The sequence below is a fragment of the Thalassophryne amazonica genome, chromosome 2 (assembly GCF_902500255.1).
Source record: "Thalassophryne amazonica chromosome 2, fThaAma1.1, whole genome shotgun sequence".
Classification (NCBI taxonomy): domain Eukaryota; kingdom Metazoa; phylum Chordata; class Actinopteri; order Batrachoidiformes; family Batrachoididae; genus Thalassophryne; species Thalassophryne amazonica.
The window spans coordinates 156916252-156935166 of record NC_047104.1 but is presented as its reverse complement, the minus strand read 5'-3'; the positions used below and the strand labels follow the sequence as shown (position 1 = coordinate 156935166).

Sequence of the window (18915 nt, the reverse complement as noted above, 5' to 3'; positions counted from 1 at the left end):
TTGTTCTGTTGGACCTCAGTGCTGCTTTTGATACTGTTGACCATAAAATTTTATTACAGAGATTAGAGCATGTCATAGGTATTAAGGGCACTGCGCTGCGGTGGTTTGAATCATATTTGTCTAATAGATTACAGTTTGTTCATGTAAATGGGGAATCTTCTTCACAGACTAAAGTTAATTATGGAGTTCCACAAGGGTCTGTGCTAGGACCAATTTTATTCACTTTATACATGCTTCCCTTAGGCAGTATTATTAGACGGTATTGCTTAAATTTTCATTGTTACGCAGATGATACCCAGCTTTATCTATCCATGAAGCCAGAGGATACACAACAATTAGCTAAACTGCAGGATTGTCTTACAGACATAAAGACATGGATGACCTCTAATTTCCTGCTTTTAAACTCAGATAAAACTGAAGTTATTGTACTTGGCCCCACAAATCTTAGAAGCATGGTGTCTAACCAGATCGTTACTCTGGATGGCATTTCCCTGATCTCTAGTAATACTGTGAGAAATCTTGGAGTCATTTTTGATCAGGATATGTCATTCAAAGGGCATATTAAACAAATATGTAGGACTGCCTTTTTGCATTTACGCAATATCTCTAAAATCAGAAAGGTCTTGTCTCAGAGTGATGCTGAAAAACTAATTCATGCATTTATTTCCTCTAGGCTGGACTATTGTAATTCATTATTATCAGGTTGTCCTAAAAGTTCCCTAAAAAGCCTTCAGTTGGTTCAGAATGCTGCAGCTAGAGTACTGACGGGGACTAGCAGGAGAGAGCATATCTCACCCGTGTTGGCCTCTCTTCATTGGCTTCCTGTTAATTCTAGAATAGAATTTAAAATTCTTCTTCTTACTTATAAGGTTTTGAATAATCAGGTCCCATCTTATCTTAGGGACCTCGTAGTACCATATCACCCCAATAGAGCGCTTCGCTCTCAGACTGCGGGCTTACTTGTGGTTCCTAGGGTTTGTAAGAGTAGAATGGGAGGCAGAGCCTTCAGCTTTCAGGCTCCTCTCCTGTGGAACCAGCTCCCAATTCAGATCAGGGAGACAGACACCCTCTCTACTTTTAAGATTAGGCTTAAAACTTTCCTTTTTGCTAAAGCTTATAGTTAGGGCTGGATCGGGTGACCCTGGACCATCCCTTGGTTATGTTGCTTTAGACGTAGACTGTGGGGGGGTTCCTATGATGCACTGAGTGTTTCTTTCTCTTTTTGCTCTGTATGCATCACTCTGCATTTAATCATTAGTGATTGATCTCTGCTCCCCTCCACAGCATGTCTTTTTCCTGGTTCTTTCCCTCAGCCCCAACCAGTCTCAGCAGAAGACTGCCCCTCCCTGAGCCTGGTTCTGCTGGAGGTTTCTTCCTGTTAAAAGGGAGTTTTTCCTTCCCACTGTGGCCAAGTGCTTGCTCATAGGGGGTCGTTTTGACCGTTGGGGTTTTTCATAATTATTGTATGGCCTTGCCTTACAATATGGAGCGCCTTGGGGCAACTGTTTGTTGTGATTTGGCGCTATATAAGAAAAAAGTTGATTGATTGATTGATAGGTGCTATCAGAAGAATACAGCCACAACCAGGGATCTGGATCTGCAGCTTAGACACCAAAATTCCATGGCTGATATTTTTATGACACTGCAGCACAACCATCAGGGCTCATATCCACGAAGCAACTCAAAGTCCTCTCAAAGAGCTCTGAACTGAGCCTAACATTTCCTGGCAAGGAATCTTAGCCTGAGAGTGAGCCAGGAGGGGACAGAAACTCCTATCTTTGTCAGGAGGCGGGAGTGACCGCGTTGCTAGGTGTGGCACAGTCCTCTGTGAGCTGTGATTGGTTGTCAAGGAAAGGGGAGGAGAAATAAAAAAACAAATGAATGGACAGTGAAATCAACTGATCATATAAGCTGCACTGCATTAAGACGTGTCATCGTGAAGATAACTTTGTTATGAAGATGAAACTCAGCAAAATGAAATGAATTGTTACACAGCTTGAAAATGTTTGAACGAACCTCATCCACATGCTGAATATCTATATATTAAAAGTGTGCGTGAGTTTTTAGTACGTTCATTGTGAGTACATAATATAATTGTAAATACTTTACAATAATATTTTTAATTACATATCCATTTATTTATTATTTAATTACATACATGACATAAGAAAGTGAAAACACTTATTTCCATTGTGGTCCATTTAAAATCAAATGACAAAATAGCAATAGTAAAAGAAAATAACAGTATTAATAATACCAACAACAATAATAATAATAATAAAAATATTAGCAGTGTGTATATGATAACAATAGCCTAAACAATTTATAAATACATTAAGACAGTAGATTAACATAAATTAATTACATAGTTCAAGCTGGTAGTGTGTTACTGACTCACTTTTCCAGCAGCTTGTCTGCTTAAGACACTCTTAGGCTTAGAAGTCCTCCTCACTACTCTTACCAGTTTGACACCTTAGGAGCTCTCTTAAGGCCTAAGATGCTTTGCAGACAACTTTCATCTTACCGAGGGAAAATTCTAAGAAATGTCTAACAATTTGAGGAATTCTACGATTTTTCTTAGAATAACATCACTAGGAGCTATTTTTAGCCTGAGGTTTCTTCGTGGATACGGGCGCAGGTCTAGATGGCCCCGGTGCTTCCTGTGCAAGACTTTGGACATTAACCAGTGACCTAAAGCTGCAGCTGGACATCTTTTGCAGAATGTCTCTTCAGAGGATTCTTGGGTATGACTTTGTGTCAGATCAGCGTTAACATTTTGGCCATTTCTCTATGCATGATCCAGCACAGAGATGCCTGAGTGTCGAGGACTCCAGTGGCTGGAGAAGGCCAAGGGGACTCCAACACTTCACCTGGTTGCAGCAGATTGATGGTCACTTTGAGGAAAATGGGGATGGGCTGGTTGTCTGCCAAGGTGGTTGCCATCCATGACCCAAGGCGGGTCTGTGGTGTCTTGAATGCAGCAAACCGCAGTACCAGCACATGCTCCCCACATGTCCAAAATCCCAGACATGCAAAGTGTGGAGCTGTAGACACCGTGCACTTGATGCCACTGGCCTTTAGATTGGTGAGAAGGTTTGGTGAGCACGACTAACATTAATCCGGTTCTTCAATATTCTCTGCACATGAATCTTCTGGACTGAAGGACACATGGTGGATTCATGGTCACCACATAATTGCAGTTAAATAGTTGATGTTATTTAATCAAGAGTCAGGACGGAACGTGCGCTGATAAACTCAACTGGTTTTACTGGATCACTGTGTGGTTTGCCTTAAACCACCCTGGCACACTGTCAGGATCCTGCACCACACCACAGATACAGATTTGAGTTTTACATCCCAGCAGTGACGGGATGTAAAGCAACAACTACATTGTGAGAAAAAATGCAAAATTCTAGAACATCTTCAGCAACCTAAATTCTTGCAGCCATGAAACCATTACAGATATTTTAAACTTACCTTTGAGTTCTGCACCTCCAGAGTGAGATTTTGAGGCGGAGCACTTGGCACTGAGAAACAAAAAATATATAGAATTTATTATTTTTTTCAGGATTAAAAAACAAACAAACAAAAACCTGGTAGGTACAACAGACTGATTAGAGGTGTGGCTCTGCAGGGTGTTTCGATTACAGTGAGGTGAATCTGTTCACATCTTAACAAATGAAAGAGGAGAGGAACATAAAGAACCGTCTCATAATATTTATACGTCCCTGACATAGATTTGCATGTTTTAGCCCTTTTACAGCTGCAGGTTTTCACAGGTCCTCTGCTAACAAACGACCGAAGAACAGCCACTGCTCAGGTTTAAACTCATTCCAGTCTATGATGGAACTCACTTCAGGAAAACACACCGCAGTACACAGTATCAACAGTAGAGCCCGACCGATATGGATTTTTTGAGGCCGATGCCGATAACGATATTTGGATGAAAAAAATATGCAAATAATCGATAACTCGGCTGATTTGCGGATAGCCGATAAATCAGCCGATATTATTATTATTATTTTTTTTAGTGAATAAAATGTTCTTTTTTGGACCCTTAACAAAAAAGGTATGAGCTAAAAGCTGAAGCTTTGTCCTCATACTGATTAACTTTATAACAGAGAAGAATTTTCAAGTTCAAAAAATGCAATCAAGAATTAAACCTTTGTGAAATTAGCAAATACATATCCTTAAAAAGAGTTGTGAAATACATCTGATCTTGTACCTCTTGTTGCTGCTACTTAGATATAGGTTGAGGATAAGGATATAGATCCTTATAAACTTACTTGTATGCTTTTGTCAGCCAATCAGTGCAGTGTGACGGCGAACTACGGGGGCTGGTGATTAACACATTTAAGCAGGGGTGTAAGCAGCTCTCAGTTGAATGGAGTCAGAGCTCCATCTACTGGACAAACGGTGCAAGGACATTTTACATTGCCGACACAAACATTATTTCAGTAACTGTTCTGTTTATGAGAAATTATCAGCGTTCTATTGGCAAAATTTCGGCCGATAGTGAGTACTTTGAAAAGGGTTATATCTGCTGATAATATCGGCCAGCCAATATATCAGTCGGGCTCTAATCAACAGTACTGCATACCTCTGTGTACACAGCGTTTCAGTGTTGATGTACACATTCTGTCTTTCTCCTCCTCGACCGCTCTCCTGCTGGATGTCCACAGTTTATAAATCTCACACAAACTATCGCTTTTATTTTGATATTTACTGATGAATAAACAGACTTCAGGTGTTCACTGACGATTGTTATTAGAATGAATTTAAATTAAAGTGTCACGTTGCAACATGTTGTTAGATTGTGTGGCACTTCAGAAGTAAAAAATAAAGCTCATCCACTGCACATTAGACAGTAATAACTTTGCACTTGCAGGTTCGAAAAGTCTTTAATGATTTAAATGCATTTTGTCAATCAGCATGTTGACTATGTGACTTTTTTGGCTTGAATTCTGACCACAGCAAGTGAGACAGGAAAAAGAAAAGCACTTGCTGATATTGTCTTGCTAATTAGCCCCGTTATCTGCTTCATTAGTGAGGCGACTGCATTATTATATAAATAAATATTATTTTGTAATTACATTACAAAATAATATAATATCTTATTGCAGTTAATTTCCAAATAACGTTAAACTGAATTCAGCAAAGAGCTCTGGGTGTTGAGATGTTTTTGTCTTCTTTCAGTCACTCTTCATAAACACAATTTGCACATTAGGTGGCTTTGCCCTCTAGCGCTGCAGTTGTTTGTGTTAATTTCCTCTCTGACCATGACGACCTGCACAGTGACAATAATATTCCACTCAGACACAACAGTCACAGAGGAGTTGAATCTTGTTCTACTGCTGCAGGTTTCAGCTCTATGTCTAATACTTAAATGGAATCAATCACCTCTGATCACGTGCTGCATCATTATTACTGACAAAAAATATATTTGATAGATGTTAACAAAAAAGAAAAAGGTACAGAAAAAAAAATGAGTGCTTCTTCTCTGTCTGCTGCAGATTTTGTTTTGTTTTTTGTCCATCACACTGCTGCTGTGTTCTCTGGCAAAACATTTTTGCAGCAGGCCTAATTATGCATCCCTGTTGTACTACACAGCCAGGTACGGGTCATAGTGCCAACTCACTCAGGACGTCCAGACAGTCCTGGCTCTACTCACATCCACCAACCCCACCTGGAGGATCTCAAGGTGTTCCAACATCAGGTGAGACATGCAATGCCTCCAGCATGTTTTGGTTCTAACCTGACCGGTCCTGGCAGTTGGGCATAAGCACAAATCCTCCAAAGACAAGCATCCAGAGGGCATTCATATCAGATGCCCAAATGACCTAAACTGGCTCCGTTCATCATGAAGGAGCATCAGAGCGAGTCTGAGCTTCTTCCAGATGTCAGAGCTCCTTGTCGTGTCGCTAAAGTAGAATTTGCATATTAGCAGTCAGACAACGCCAGCTGTCAATGTTTTTCTGACAGCTGAAGGTGGGCAGTAGGCCGCCAGCCGTCACCATGGCACATTCTCACAGCAACACACCATCATATACATCATCCCATGACGGGAAAACACCAGCTGAAGCATTTAACTTCACGCCAAACTGTCCAAACACTGCGTGCATTAGCAAAAGGAAAACACTTAACAGAGGAAGGCGTCCCCTGTTGATGTCTGAGGTCAGCACGCTCTGGTGGCCACGCCACAAAATCGCTTGGTGTCCTAGATCGCCACCACCCAGGCAGACAAAGGCTCCAACCCAACCCCCCGAAAGTAGCCATCTATCTGCCACATCCAAGGGAAACGGGGGTGTGTCCTTGGCCTTCTTCACATTCAGTAAGTTGAAACTTTGCAGCTGCCCATCAATTGTACTTTTCCACTGAAGTGAAGTGGGACATCTTGTTTTCTGCTGAGCAGCAAGTTCCACAATCTCAACATTTTTGTCGCTGTCTGGTTTATGAAGATGCAGTCTGGGAGTAAACTGACATGTAAACTGCCTCTTGGCTAACTTCCCTCTTCAGAAGGTTCGTGCTGCTCCAATCTGACTCTTCATCTCACACTCCATTTAATTCCCAACTAAGATGCTCAAATGCTTTCATGTTGGATGGAAAGTTCATCTCCTCAGATTTAGAGGTGCTGATGCAAACCATCACAATCTGAACTGAAAGTTATGAAAAAGCAGAGGTATATTCCTGATTCCATCATCATGGACAGTCCAACAGCTCTACACTGAAATTCTGTCCATGAAAATCACATAAATCTGTGACAAGGTAGAACCCAGGGAGACTTCATGACCCAACACACTCCAATGATCACAACACCCATACGAGTCCCCATGACACCTTCTACTCCTGCCAAAAACCTGCAAGACAGCACACAGGGCAACGCGGGCAACCTCATGACCCCTACAGCGTCCTTTCAAATGAACTCAAGTGACACATAAAGGAAAAATAATGTCTGTCTACAATGGAAGGCGAAAACATCAAAAGTGTTCATGTTTATAATTTCTGTAAGTATTCACAAGAAATGTAGAAGCAGTTGAGGCGGGCCGCCTTCAGCAGCTAACTGACCGTCAGACAGGGTTCGCACGGTGACATCCTCAGTTGAGACACCTGGGCCGTGCTTGTTGTAGGCCACCACACGGAAACTGTACTCTGTGTTCTTCTTCAGCCCAGTCATGGTGTAGGACTGACTGCCGATGTCAGTGTCCTGAGACGCAGAATTTAAAAACACAATTCAACTTTATGAAGGTCACAGTTTAACAAAAAGAAGAAGTAAATCCTACATAGGGCCCTAAGGTAGGTGCTCATCCCCAGAAGCTGATACGCATTTGCAGTTGGGTAGACGGAGAACATGCAGATTAAGTGTCTTGTCTAAGGACACAAACGTGCAGCCTGATGGGAAAAATCAAACCCAGGTCAACATGTAACTCCTAATCCCACTCTACAAACTAAAGCAGCCATCAAAACTCCAAGATAAACTTAACGTCTATCATGATTTTATCAGTTTGTTGACTTCATCACACAAACAACAATTCACTGTGTAATTCTGTGTAAAAAGTGCTACTATTAATTAGCCACAGTGTTCACTGTCTAATTGTTTCAAGCCCATTCACATTCAGGCCGGTCCTTATGACATTTTGAGTTAAAAAGTCCAAACACGATGGAATTCTAATCGTCCAGTCACATTTGTACTTGGGTTGGATGACGACCTCGTCCTCAGAGACGCACTCTGACTTCCGTTGTCCTTTTGAGCACAATGGCCGTCTTCGACCCTCTTTTCATTATCTTCATCTTTTGCCTTTTCCACTTCATCTCCGGCTCTTTTCTCCGGGGAAGTGAAGCGTCATTACTCAGCGCACCGGCTGAACTTTAATTCATTATCATATTAAAGACTTTTAATGCCTTGCCGGCTCACGCACCGTTACTGCTGGGACCCGCTGCATATCTAACCGGCTAGAGATTGTGCTCTCTGACAGGATCAGACCTGCACCGAGGAAAAAATAGTGAATTAAAAAAAGAGGCCTGAATCACTTCCCATTTCTTTCACACAATATGTGTAGTGGTGGTATTCTGTGGGGTGCAGAACAAAGACTGTGGCCACAGAGCTGCTTGGGATCTTTGCTAAATGATCAGAGACTCCTAATCACATCACAATCTACGATGTGATTTTCGGTGTGGCGCAAAGCGTTGCGAACACAGCGAACAACGCTGTGCGCCACACCGAAAATAAACTGGGCATGTATTGTAGGCCTAATAACACTAGTCACACCAAATCCGGATAGAGTACAAATTCCTGTTTAATGACGTACAGTGGTCCCTCGTTTATCGCGGGAGTTACGTTCTAAAAATAACCCGCGATAAACGAAATCCATCACATTTTCTCACTTTTCTCTCTTGTGTAAACACTATCTTTTTTCTTCTGTGTGAGAAGATTATAAACAGACACACGCAGAACACAAAGCGCGGCTCTCCCTTTGCTCACTGCCTCCAGGGGTACGGATGCGGGACCCGCAAAGAATCCAAGTCCTCTCTCGGTGGCCACGGAGCTCTGCAGCTGCGGTCAACATCCGGATCAAAACAGCGAGCGCAGCCTCTGGACCTGTTGCCAGATTTGGCGCAATTCCGCACAGCAGACAGGAGGGCGGTATGAGTGGCAGTGAGAGCAATCGCGGTGATTTTTTTTTTTTTTTTTTGTTAGTCAAGAGAGGTGGCGGATCACGGATCCAGTATAAATAGCTGGTGGAGCCAATGTCCGAGGTTCCGGAGCGCGCTCCGGCTTGCTCCCCCTCAAATTAAGCCCTGCTTTTGCTGTAGTACAGTTGAGCTCAGCTCCTCTCAGCTGTTTGAGTGCTGCAATATATGTAGCAGACTGGAACAAACATGTATGATTTTAGGGTTTACAAATGTATTTCACCCTTACTAACTATGGAAAAAAAAAAAAACATTAGCGGAACTAAATTTAGCGGCATCTAACTGGTCCACTGATGGCTTTTGAAGTTAGCTGAAAAGCTAATCTGCTCACAAAAAAGTTAGCTTTGCTAATTAGCAGATTACCGGAATTGTGCCTGCTACTGTATAAATGTAATAAACTGAAATTGAATGTCGCATGACTGAGTGAGTGACAAACTCTCCACACACAGTGACGTCTAGCTCACTGGCTGTGCTGTGGGAAAATTATAAAACGTAATCCAAATTTTTCTAATTTGTAAATTTATTTACTATTACTGCAAAACTTTTTTCTTTTTATATATTTATATTTAAACCCCTGGTTTTCATTGACTCTGGCTGAGGTGAAGTTGTGTGACGAGCCTGGAGAAGGTTTGTCCAACAAGTGAATGTTTTAATATCAATAAACCTCATTAACTTTTAGGATTATTGCAGGACTACAATAAAAATAAGTATACACTGGACTTCATTCAGATGCAGCTGAGTGCCAAATGTAAAGGACATGTGCCACACGCAGGAGTGTGGTGAGGCTCCAGAAACCTCAGTCTTAGAGACAAACACACAGACATCATCTGCTACGGACACTTTGTAAGACGCTTAAATAGAAATTAAATCATCCTGCTGTTTAACAGCGATGTGGGAAAAGAGCGGCAAATAATTTAATCTGACAGTTACTATATAAATGATCAATTAAAGGTTTATTTTCCTTGAAGACTTAAAAAAGGAAGACTTCAAATAGTTTGTGTGATCAAGAAAACAAAACCAAATGCTGTATTGGCCCAATTATAACAACCTTTGTCCCTCATAAATACATCTGAAAAACATGGGGGCGTCTTATAAACACAGACTACACATCTGCAAATAGGTGGCACCAATCAGTGGTAAAGAGCATGACCTGATCTAATCCATTCTAGTCCAACACTCAGCTTGTCTGCGGCCCACTGACTCACACTCGGGTCCCTCCTACGGTACATTTTAATGATGACGTCCCACCTGTTCGGTGCCCAGACTTTTGTCTGTGTAGTACAACTTGTAGGTGACGATCTCGCCATTGCCGGTGGGGGGCGTGTCCCAGCTGAGGGAGACGGAAGTAGGCGAGTTCGACACTGCTTGCAGGTTGGGGGCGGGGCCAGGCACTTGTACTAGGTAACCAATGAAAGAAGAGAGCAGAAATGAACAAGCAAACCTTTTCTGTTTTGTCTTCAATGTTACACACATCTGATGCATCATGTTACATGTGGAACACACAAATGATGGCTTTCTGCTGTCAAAGGCGCCTGGACTCAGCCACTTCAGAGTGTTTCCCCAAGTCAGCAGCAGCTCCAACCTCACGGCAGCTCTGAGGACACCGCGCACTCCTCTCTGGACACAGACGCCGGCTGTGATGATGTGTGTTGCAACAACAAACACAATAATGTGCCTCTTGGATTCCTCTGGTGTCAGGGTGTGTTTTATGTTTAGGGCAGCAGAGGTTTTATTTTCTCACACTGCTGAAAATATCTACAAAGCTTTAGCCTCAGGTGCACCGAACAGAAGAGAAAAACTCCTGCTGGTGGATTTTCAGGCAGCGATAAGTGCAAATATGTGACAGAGGAAGATACAGAGGACAGGGCGAGATAGAAACCAATGATCTGCTGTGGCGCCCCCTAATGGGAGAAGCTGAAAGAAGAAGAAGTCATCAGTGGCTGTGATAGGAGCTCTTTCCACACCAGCAGGTGGAGTTATTGAGAAATTACACTGAAAAGTATAACAAGGAAGACAGAGGGTTCTGACTGGTGAAACCCAAACATTCCTTTGGAGCGCTCCATCTCTGCGCTCTGCGATCTGTGAGAACTCATTAAACAACCGTCCTGCTCTTCCACAAAACTCGCCTGGATGTACTAACAAATTGGTCAACCTTCAGACAAAAGACATCAACAGGTGTCCCCTTGACGACGAGCGACTGCAATTATTTTATTTTTATTTTCATGCACCTTTTCATACGTGTGGAGTTTCACTGTGTCAAGTTTCATTGTTGTCCACCGGCTGCTTTAGGGGGAGTTTTGCTTGGAGGACTCATGGACAGACAGATGGACAGAGTGATTCCTGTCGGGGCTGAAATTTTCCCCTTTACGCCCCCAGAACTCCCTCTGAAGTCAGAATTCCAGCTCATTAACTTGTTTGAACCTCACATACGCTGGCTGCTCCCAGCAGCAACAGCAGTGAAAACTGTAGTTTTTATTGTTTTTTTGTTGTTTTTTTTAGTACTTCTGTCTTTTTTGTGTCCAGTTTAATAAATTGTGCACACAGTACTGTCTTACTGCTGTCTGTGGACAATTGTAGCATGTTCTTTATATGTGTGAAAGACCACGTAAGATGTTTACCATCTAACACTGGCTAACCTGGCAGATGTTGCTATAACCACGACATCACACTCATGTTAAGGTGTAGTGACACGGTGATGGATTGAGTAAATGATTAGTGAGTATTTAATTCATTTGTCCGGTGGCAGAAACCACCTAATTCACCGGCCTTGGGTGTATTTGGAGCCTTGATGAATAAGTGGACAACCACTGAATGTGGGTGTGCAGCACTTCTGAATGCAAACAGAAGACAAACAAATAATGCACAGATACATCTAACATCTATGGTCCACTGTCAAGTTCCAAACCAGCACAGTACACAACTGTAAACAAACGTGCACAGAGGAAGCTCTCCGTCCACTCAAAGTTTTGAGCATGAACAAAATGTTCTGCCAATTTCGCCGGACATGAGCTAACAAGGAACGCATTTAAGGAATGAGAATGGGATTTGTACAGGACAAAAGTGGACACAAACAAATATCAAGATTTCATTTCTGTTGCTGCTATGTTTCCTCTGTCTGTCACAGTGTGACGGCTGCTTAAGTACTCCGCCATCTGATCTTCTTTGGTCGGCCAAACACTCCAGATTCGAAAATCTTGGAGGTTTATTTTCCAACTTGCATTTCCCTCGAGGGTGATGTCATTCCAGGCTGCAATTTAAAACCCCAATTCCAATGAAGTTGGGATGTTGTGTAAAATGTAAATAAAAACAGAATACAATGATTTTCAAATCCTCTTCAACCTATATTCAATTGAATACACCACAATTTAATGTTCAAACTGATAAACTTTATTGTTTTTGTGCAAATATTTGCTCATTTTGAAATGGATGCCTACAACATGTTTCAAAAAAGCTGGGACAGTGTATGTTTACCTTGCCGCTTATGTGTAGAAAGTTCTCCAGATTCTCTAAATCTTTTGATTATATTATGGACTGTAGATGATGGAATCCCTAAATTCCTTGCAATTGAACATTGAGAAACGTTGTTAAACTGCTGGACTATTTTTTTCACACAGTTGATCACAAAGTGGTGATCCTCACCCCATCTTTGCTTGTGAATGGCTGAGCTTTTTTGGGGATGCTCCTTTAATACCTAATCATGACACTCACCTGTTTCCAGTTAGGTGTTCTTTGAATATTCATCAACTTTCCCATTCTTTTGTTGATCTGTCTCAACTTTTTTGAAATGTGTTGCAGGCATCCATTTCAAAATGAGCAAATATTTGCACAAAAACATTAAAATTTATCAGTTTGAACATTAAATATCTTGTCTCTGTGGTGTATTCAATTGAATATAGGTTGAAGAGGATTTGAAAATCATTGTATTCTGTTTTTATTTACATTTTACACAATGTCCCAACTTCATTGTAATTGAGGTTGTAGGCTCTGCTCCTTTCTTTGCCTCTGACCAAGGCAGCGTCTCTACATCTGGAGTTAGTCCACGGGCACCAGACTGTGGCTGCTCACTGCTCCTAGTGGTTGGATTGTGTCTAACTGTAATTACGATGGTTAAATGCAGAAGACACATTTCACCTTTGACCCCTAAGAATATTTACATTTTTGTTTAGTTTTTAATAAGAGTCACCAGCAGAAGACATGCCCTCTGGTCCCCACAAATCAGTAATAAAATGTGTTGGGGGAAATATACATAAAATTGGTCAACTGGTTCTTGAGCTATCACGTTATCAAGGGTGGCAATAACAATATCTTGAATATCTTGCTGTGACCTTGAAATTGACCCTAAGGTCACAGTAATCGATTGGTTTCAGGGATCACCCAAGTACACCCTTAAATTAATCATGAATGAAATTGGCCAATTGATTTTTGAGATATTGCGCTAAAAATTGAAAACAGACAGACAGACATATTGATCGCTATATCCCCTTGATTTCATATCAGGGGGATAATAAATGAGAACTAACTAACATAAGGCTAAAACATGTAAAATAACAATGAAATAAACCAAACTTGTAATGGTATTGTGATATCATAAACATCATGCTGGTCTCATTTTGTTTCAAACAGGGCAGCTTGCAGCAGATATCCTTATATTGTGATTTTGGTGAGAAATAGTGATTATAAAAGGGTGCAAAAGTGATGCAAATGGCTCGGCTCTGCTTTTAAGGGGTTAAATCATTTAAAAAGGAGAGCTTAGTTTAAAAAACTAAACAAAAACAGTAATGTTACCTTTTGTAACCTGCAGCAGCAACACCAACCAAAGCAGGTGATAAAGAGCTGCCTGACATTTAGCTTTAATAGTCGTAATTTAGTCAACGTTCCACACGTAAGTGATTTGGAAAGTGCATCTTGACTTTCTGTCAAAACCAAGTCTTAAAAGCTGTGATCAGAATTTTGGCTCTCTGTTGGGACTGTTTACACAGAGTCTGCTACCTGCTGCTTTGGACTTGAATTAACAGTCTTTTTCAAGACTTTTTTACTTTTTTACCTTTTTACTTTTTTTTTTTTTTTTTTTTTTTACTTTTTTACTGTGCTCCAATGCCTAAGGAAGACCTCTAACGGTCGAAACATCGCGACGGAGCACTTTTATCAGCTAGACCCAGGCGCCAGACCCAGAAGAAGTGACAGCTGTCATTCATCCCCTGCACCAGCTGTCACTCGTTCATCATCATCACCACCATAAAAGCCGGACTGCAACTCCACCTCCTCGCCGAGAAATCGACTACCAGTAACAAGGTAATTTTCTCTGCTGACAAACACTGTGTGTGTTTAACCTGTACTTCTATTGCAGCCGTTTTCCTGGAGTGGTGCCTTATCTGGAGGATTGGCGTTTGGTGTGACAGCGACGGCTTCGCCTCACACCCCAACCCAGATAAGTGGTTGACCAGGAGCTGCACGAGTGTGTGTGATTGGAGGTGGAGGAGCTCCCTCCTAACTGTGTTTTGGACTGTGAATTACTGAGTGTGCGGACTCACACTCACACATCATATCTCTGCTTTCTGCCAGCAGTACCAGGGTCGACAGCCGAAGACAGAGGCCACCTGGGGACTCGGGACTTGGCGGCTCCGGTGTTCTTCAGACCGTTGGTGGTGGAAGCCGTGTGGGACGCGGCTTCTCTCTCGTCAGGGGTCTTCTATCTTCGAGCCTGCCCACACGTCACCTGGTGTTTATTGACTGTGCAAATTACTGTACATTTCGTTGTGTATTATCACAACATTAAATTGTTACCTTTTGGGTTACTCATTGTCCGTTCATTTGCGCCCCCTGTTGTGGGTCCGTGCTACGACACCTTCCCAACACAAATGAACTAACAAAACTGAATTTATAACATAACTGATATACAAATCAACACAGGGTATAAAACAAAATAGTTAGTCATACTACAATACTTTGTGGATGCATTGTATGACTGTACACTGATTACATTATAACGTACACAAAGTCTGCTCAGTATCAGTATGTGTACTGATACACGGATCGAATCAGTGCATCGCTGGCACACACACTCTGCAGAATCAAATGTTTTACATGTCACAATAAACTAAATATAATGGCAGTAACTAAGTGTGTGTGTGTGTGTGTGTGTGTGTGTGTGTGTGAGCAGTGATCCGAGGCTAGTTCGTGTACTCACGGCTCTCACTCAGATGTAGGTCAACAGTCTGAAATGTGTTCTTACAGTACAAGTACACACACACACACACACACACACACACACACACACACACACACACACACACACACACACACACACACACACACACACACACACACACACACACACACAGGACAGAGATGTAGTGCACAGGCAAAGCCCACCTTCACTGCCATCCCCGTGGGCAGTGGCACGCCCGCTGGCAGGCATTATGGTGAGCCGTGCGTGTGTGTGTGTGTGTGTGTGTGTGTGTGTGAGTGACCTCCAACAAGGACACAGGTAAGGAGACAGCGGCTGACCTACAAACTGACAGTGATGGAGCTGTAGCTGAGCTAGAAGGTGAAAAACGGTCAACCTCTCCGAGGTGGGAAATCCCTTCATAGCGTTTACAAGAGCGGCTGAAGCGGAGCGATACGGAGCGGCTGCCGTGGGGAGGAGCACGCCAGCATCGCCGCAGAACTCAGGTATCCTCCAGTCAAAAGACCCTAATGAGGTTGTGCATCCTCAGGGATGCGTTTGGAAGCTTTGGTGATGCAGTGATGTATTGTGGTCGTCCCACACTGGCTATTCTTAGTGCACAACTCATCAGAATGCAAATCTGTCTAACGTCACAACTGCAAGGTCGCATTTTTAGAAAACGACAACATGAGCAGCATTCGAGTCTTAACGCGTATGAGAAGAAAACATTTACTGACACAAAAGGTCAACACACTCAAAACCTGCATGCTAATATTAACACACATGACTGGGCTAGGCTAGCACAGTTAGCTAATGCGTTAATGCAGCATTGCTGTTCAGGCTACATCTGATTGCTAAACAATTCCATTTTTGGAACAGCTAACCTTCAGTGGCTCAGATTTTATAAAATTGGATCACGTGAAATGTCTGTGACAGCTGGCGTCATTCTGGACACTACTGGTCTGACGGGAAACAGCTTGTGACAGCATCAGGACAGATTTGCATCTCAAGGTTAATGAACGTTAAACACTGTGCAAATATGCAGCTGGATTGCTTGAGCGAGCTTTCTTATGCAAATTCTGACAAACACACAGATTGACAGGAACTACACTCAACAAAAATATAAACACAACACTTTTGGTTTTGCTCCCATTTTGTATGAGATGACCTCAAAGATCTAAAACTTTTTCCACATACACAATATCACCATTTCCCTCAAATATTGTTCACAAACCAGTCTAAATCTGTGATAGTGAGCACTTCTCCTTTGCTGAGATAATCCATCCCACCTCACAGGTGTGCCATATCAAGATGCTGATTAGACACCATGATTAGTGCACAGGTGTGCCTTAGACTGCCCACAATAAAAGGACACTCTGAAAGGTGCAGTTTTATCACACAGCACAATGCCACAGATGTCGCAAGATTTGAGGGAGCATGCAATTGGCATGCTGACAGCAGGAATGTCAACCAGAGCTGTTGCTCATGTATTGAATGTTCATTTCTCTACCATAAGCCGTCTCCAAAGGCGTTTCAGAGAATTTGGCAGTACATCCAACCAGCCTCACAACCGCAGACCACGTGTAACCACACCAGCCCAGGACCTCCACATCCAGCATGTTCACTTCCAAGATCGTCTGAGACCAGCCACTCGGACAGCTGCTGAAACAATCAGTTTGCATAACCAAAGAATTTCTGCACAAAAGCTCATCTGCATGCTCGTCGTCCTCATCGGGGTCTCGACCTGACTCCAGTTCGTCGTCATAACCGACTTGAGTGGGCAAATGCTCACATTCACTGGCGTTTGGCACGTTGGAGAGGTGTTCTCTTCATGGATGAATCCCAGTTCACACTGTCCAGGGCAGATGGCAGACAGCGTGTGTGGTGTCTTGTGGGTGAGCGGTTTTCTGATGTCAGTGTTGTGGATTGAGTGGCCCATGGTGGTGGTGGCGTTATGGTATGGGCAGGCGTCTGTTATGGACGAAGAACAAAGGTGCATTTTATTGATGGCATTTTGAATGCACAGAGATACCGTGACGAGATCCTGAGGCCCATTGTTGTGCCATACATCCAAGAACATCACCTCATGTTGCAGCAGGATAATGCACGGCCCCATGTTGCAAGGATCTGTACACAATTCTTGGAAGCTGAAAATGTCCCAGTTCTTGCATGGCCGGCATACTCACCGGACATGTCACCCATTGAGCATGTTTGCAAAGGAGATGTGTTGCACTGCATGAGGCAAATGGTGGTCACACCAGATACTGACTGGTATCCCCCCCAATAAAACAAAACTGCACCTTTCAGAGTGGCCTTTTATTGTGGGCAGTCTAAGGCACACCTGTGCACTAATCATGGTGTCTAATCAGCATCTTGATATGGCACACCTGTGAGGTGGGATGGATTATCTCAGCAAAGGAGAAGTGCTCACTATCACAGATTTAGACTGGTTTGTGAACAATATTTGAGGGAAATGGTGATATTGTGTATGTGGAAAAAGTTTTAGATCTTTGAGTTCATCTCATACAAAATGGGAGCAAAACCAAAAGTGTTGCGTTTATATTTTTGTTGAGTGTAAAATGAGTGCTGAGAAGGAAGGTGGAACACTGAGGACCTGAAGAGAAGACTGGAAACCAGGAAGTGGAGTGGATTAGTAAGGATGAGAGGACAACAGAGGAAGAGAGGACAACTATGAAGAGGGTGAAGAGTGGAAAGGCGGCTAGTCCAGATGACAAGCCAGTGGAGGCATGAAAATGTTTAGGAGACATAGTATTCATGAAATCTTGGAACGTGAAAGGATTTCACGTTCCAAGATTCCTTGTTTTCCAAAGTCATTTTGTATTCTAAGTTCTTATCTTGCCTTTGTTTCCTGACGGGTCAGTCTACATTCAGAGTTCATTTTAAATCCTTTGAAACATCTGTATTTTGAACACTGTTCAGGAGTGTGCATGAAAAGGAAGCCGTCACACCCTGTGTCACCATCTGACAAAGACTGGCATCTGTTGGACACTTCAGGAATTTGCATCCATATCAAATTAGGAATTTCAGAATTAAAAGCAACACTCAGTGCAGGGTATGTGCACTAACCTGTACGTTGCTTGTACTAGTAAAAGAGTGAGAAACAGACCTGAATGTGACCTTTTAAGGCCTATTCAGGCTGTGCATCTCTCCTTTATGGGATGATCCAACATGTATCTAGATACATGAACTATGATGTGATTTGGGACAATAGATTTTATTGTGGAATGATTCAAATTCGGTGCAATATGATGCAAACCAATACAATCTTTGTAGACATTAATATTCTATGATAAATTAGCATAAGCCAAAAATATGACTGTTTACCTTCAAATAAATATTTCACAAAAACATGGAACCTCCTTCACGTTTGAGCTACTGTGCTGCAGGACGCTGGCGCTGCCTCTCTCTCTCTCTCTCTCTCTCTTTGCTTTTTGTTCACCACTAGGGGCAGCACCACATACAGCAGCAGAAAGCACAAGACATAAGAAGCCCAGAAGAAGAAGCTAGCTGTTGTTAGCACTGTGTAAACAGCTTAACATAACTTGACGTGTCTGAACCATTAGTAGAAGAAGAAAAGAAGAAGAGCCTTTATTGTCATTGTACATAAATACATACAACAAAATTTGTCCTCTGCGTTTAACCATCATAATTACAGTTAGACACAATCCAACCACTAGGGGCAGTGTGCAGCCACAGTCTGGCACTCAGGGACCAACTCCAGATGCAGAGACGCTGCCTTGCTGAGGGGCAGAAAAAGGAGCAGACCCTAAATAAACCGGAGGAAACCGGCACAGACACGTGGAGAACATGCAAACTGCACACAGAAAGGACGGGAAACGATCCCACAACCTTCTTGCTGTGAGACACCAGTGCTAACCACGAAGCCACCGTGCCGCCCAACATAAAGTTCAAACAGGTACATTTATCTGTTCCACTGTTTGCTGGGCAAGATGTTTTTGTTTTGATTTGGCAAAGTTCATGTTCCTGTGAGCAGTCCCACAAGAGCCTCGAAACGACATTTGAACTTTTGAGCTTGAAGA

General features: G+C 42.6%; 1 protein-coding gene across 8 annotated transcripts in view; it reads right to left on the bottom strand.

Moving 5' to 3' along the window:
- The window catches only part of neo1a (neogenin 1a), a 189956-nt gene that overhangs the window by 54303 nt on the left and 116738 nt on the right, over positions 1-18915 (bottom strand). For all 8 annotated transcript variants that reach the window (XM_034159883.1, XM_034159902.1, XM_034159925.1 and 5 more), the window contains exons 8-10: positions 9937-10085; positions 7066-7204; positions 3478-3527 (exon numbers count right to left, since the gene is read on the bottom strand). In XM_034159883.1, the coding sequence (XP_034015774.1) occupies positions 3478-3527; positions 7066-7204; positions 9937-10085 (338 nt within the window). The remainder of the gene's footprint in view (positions 1-3477; positions 3528-7065; positions 7205-9936; positions 10086-18915) is intronic.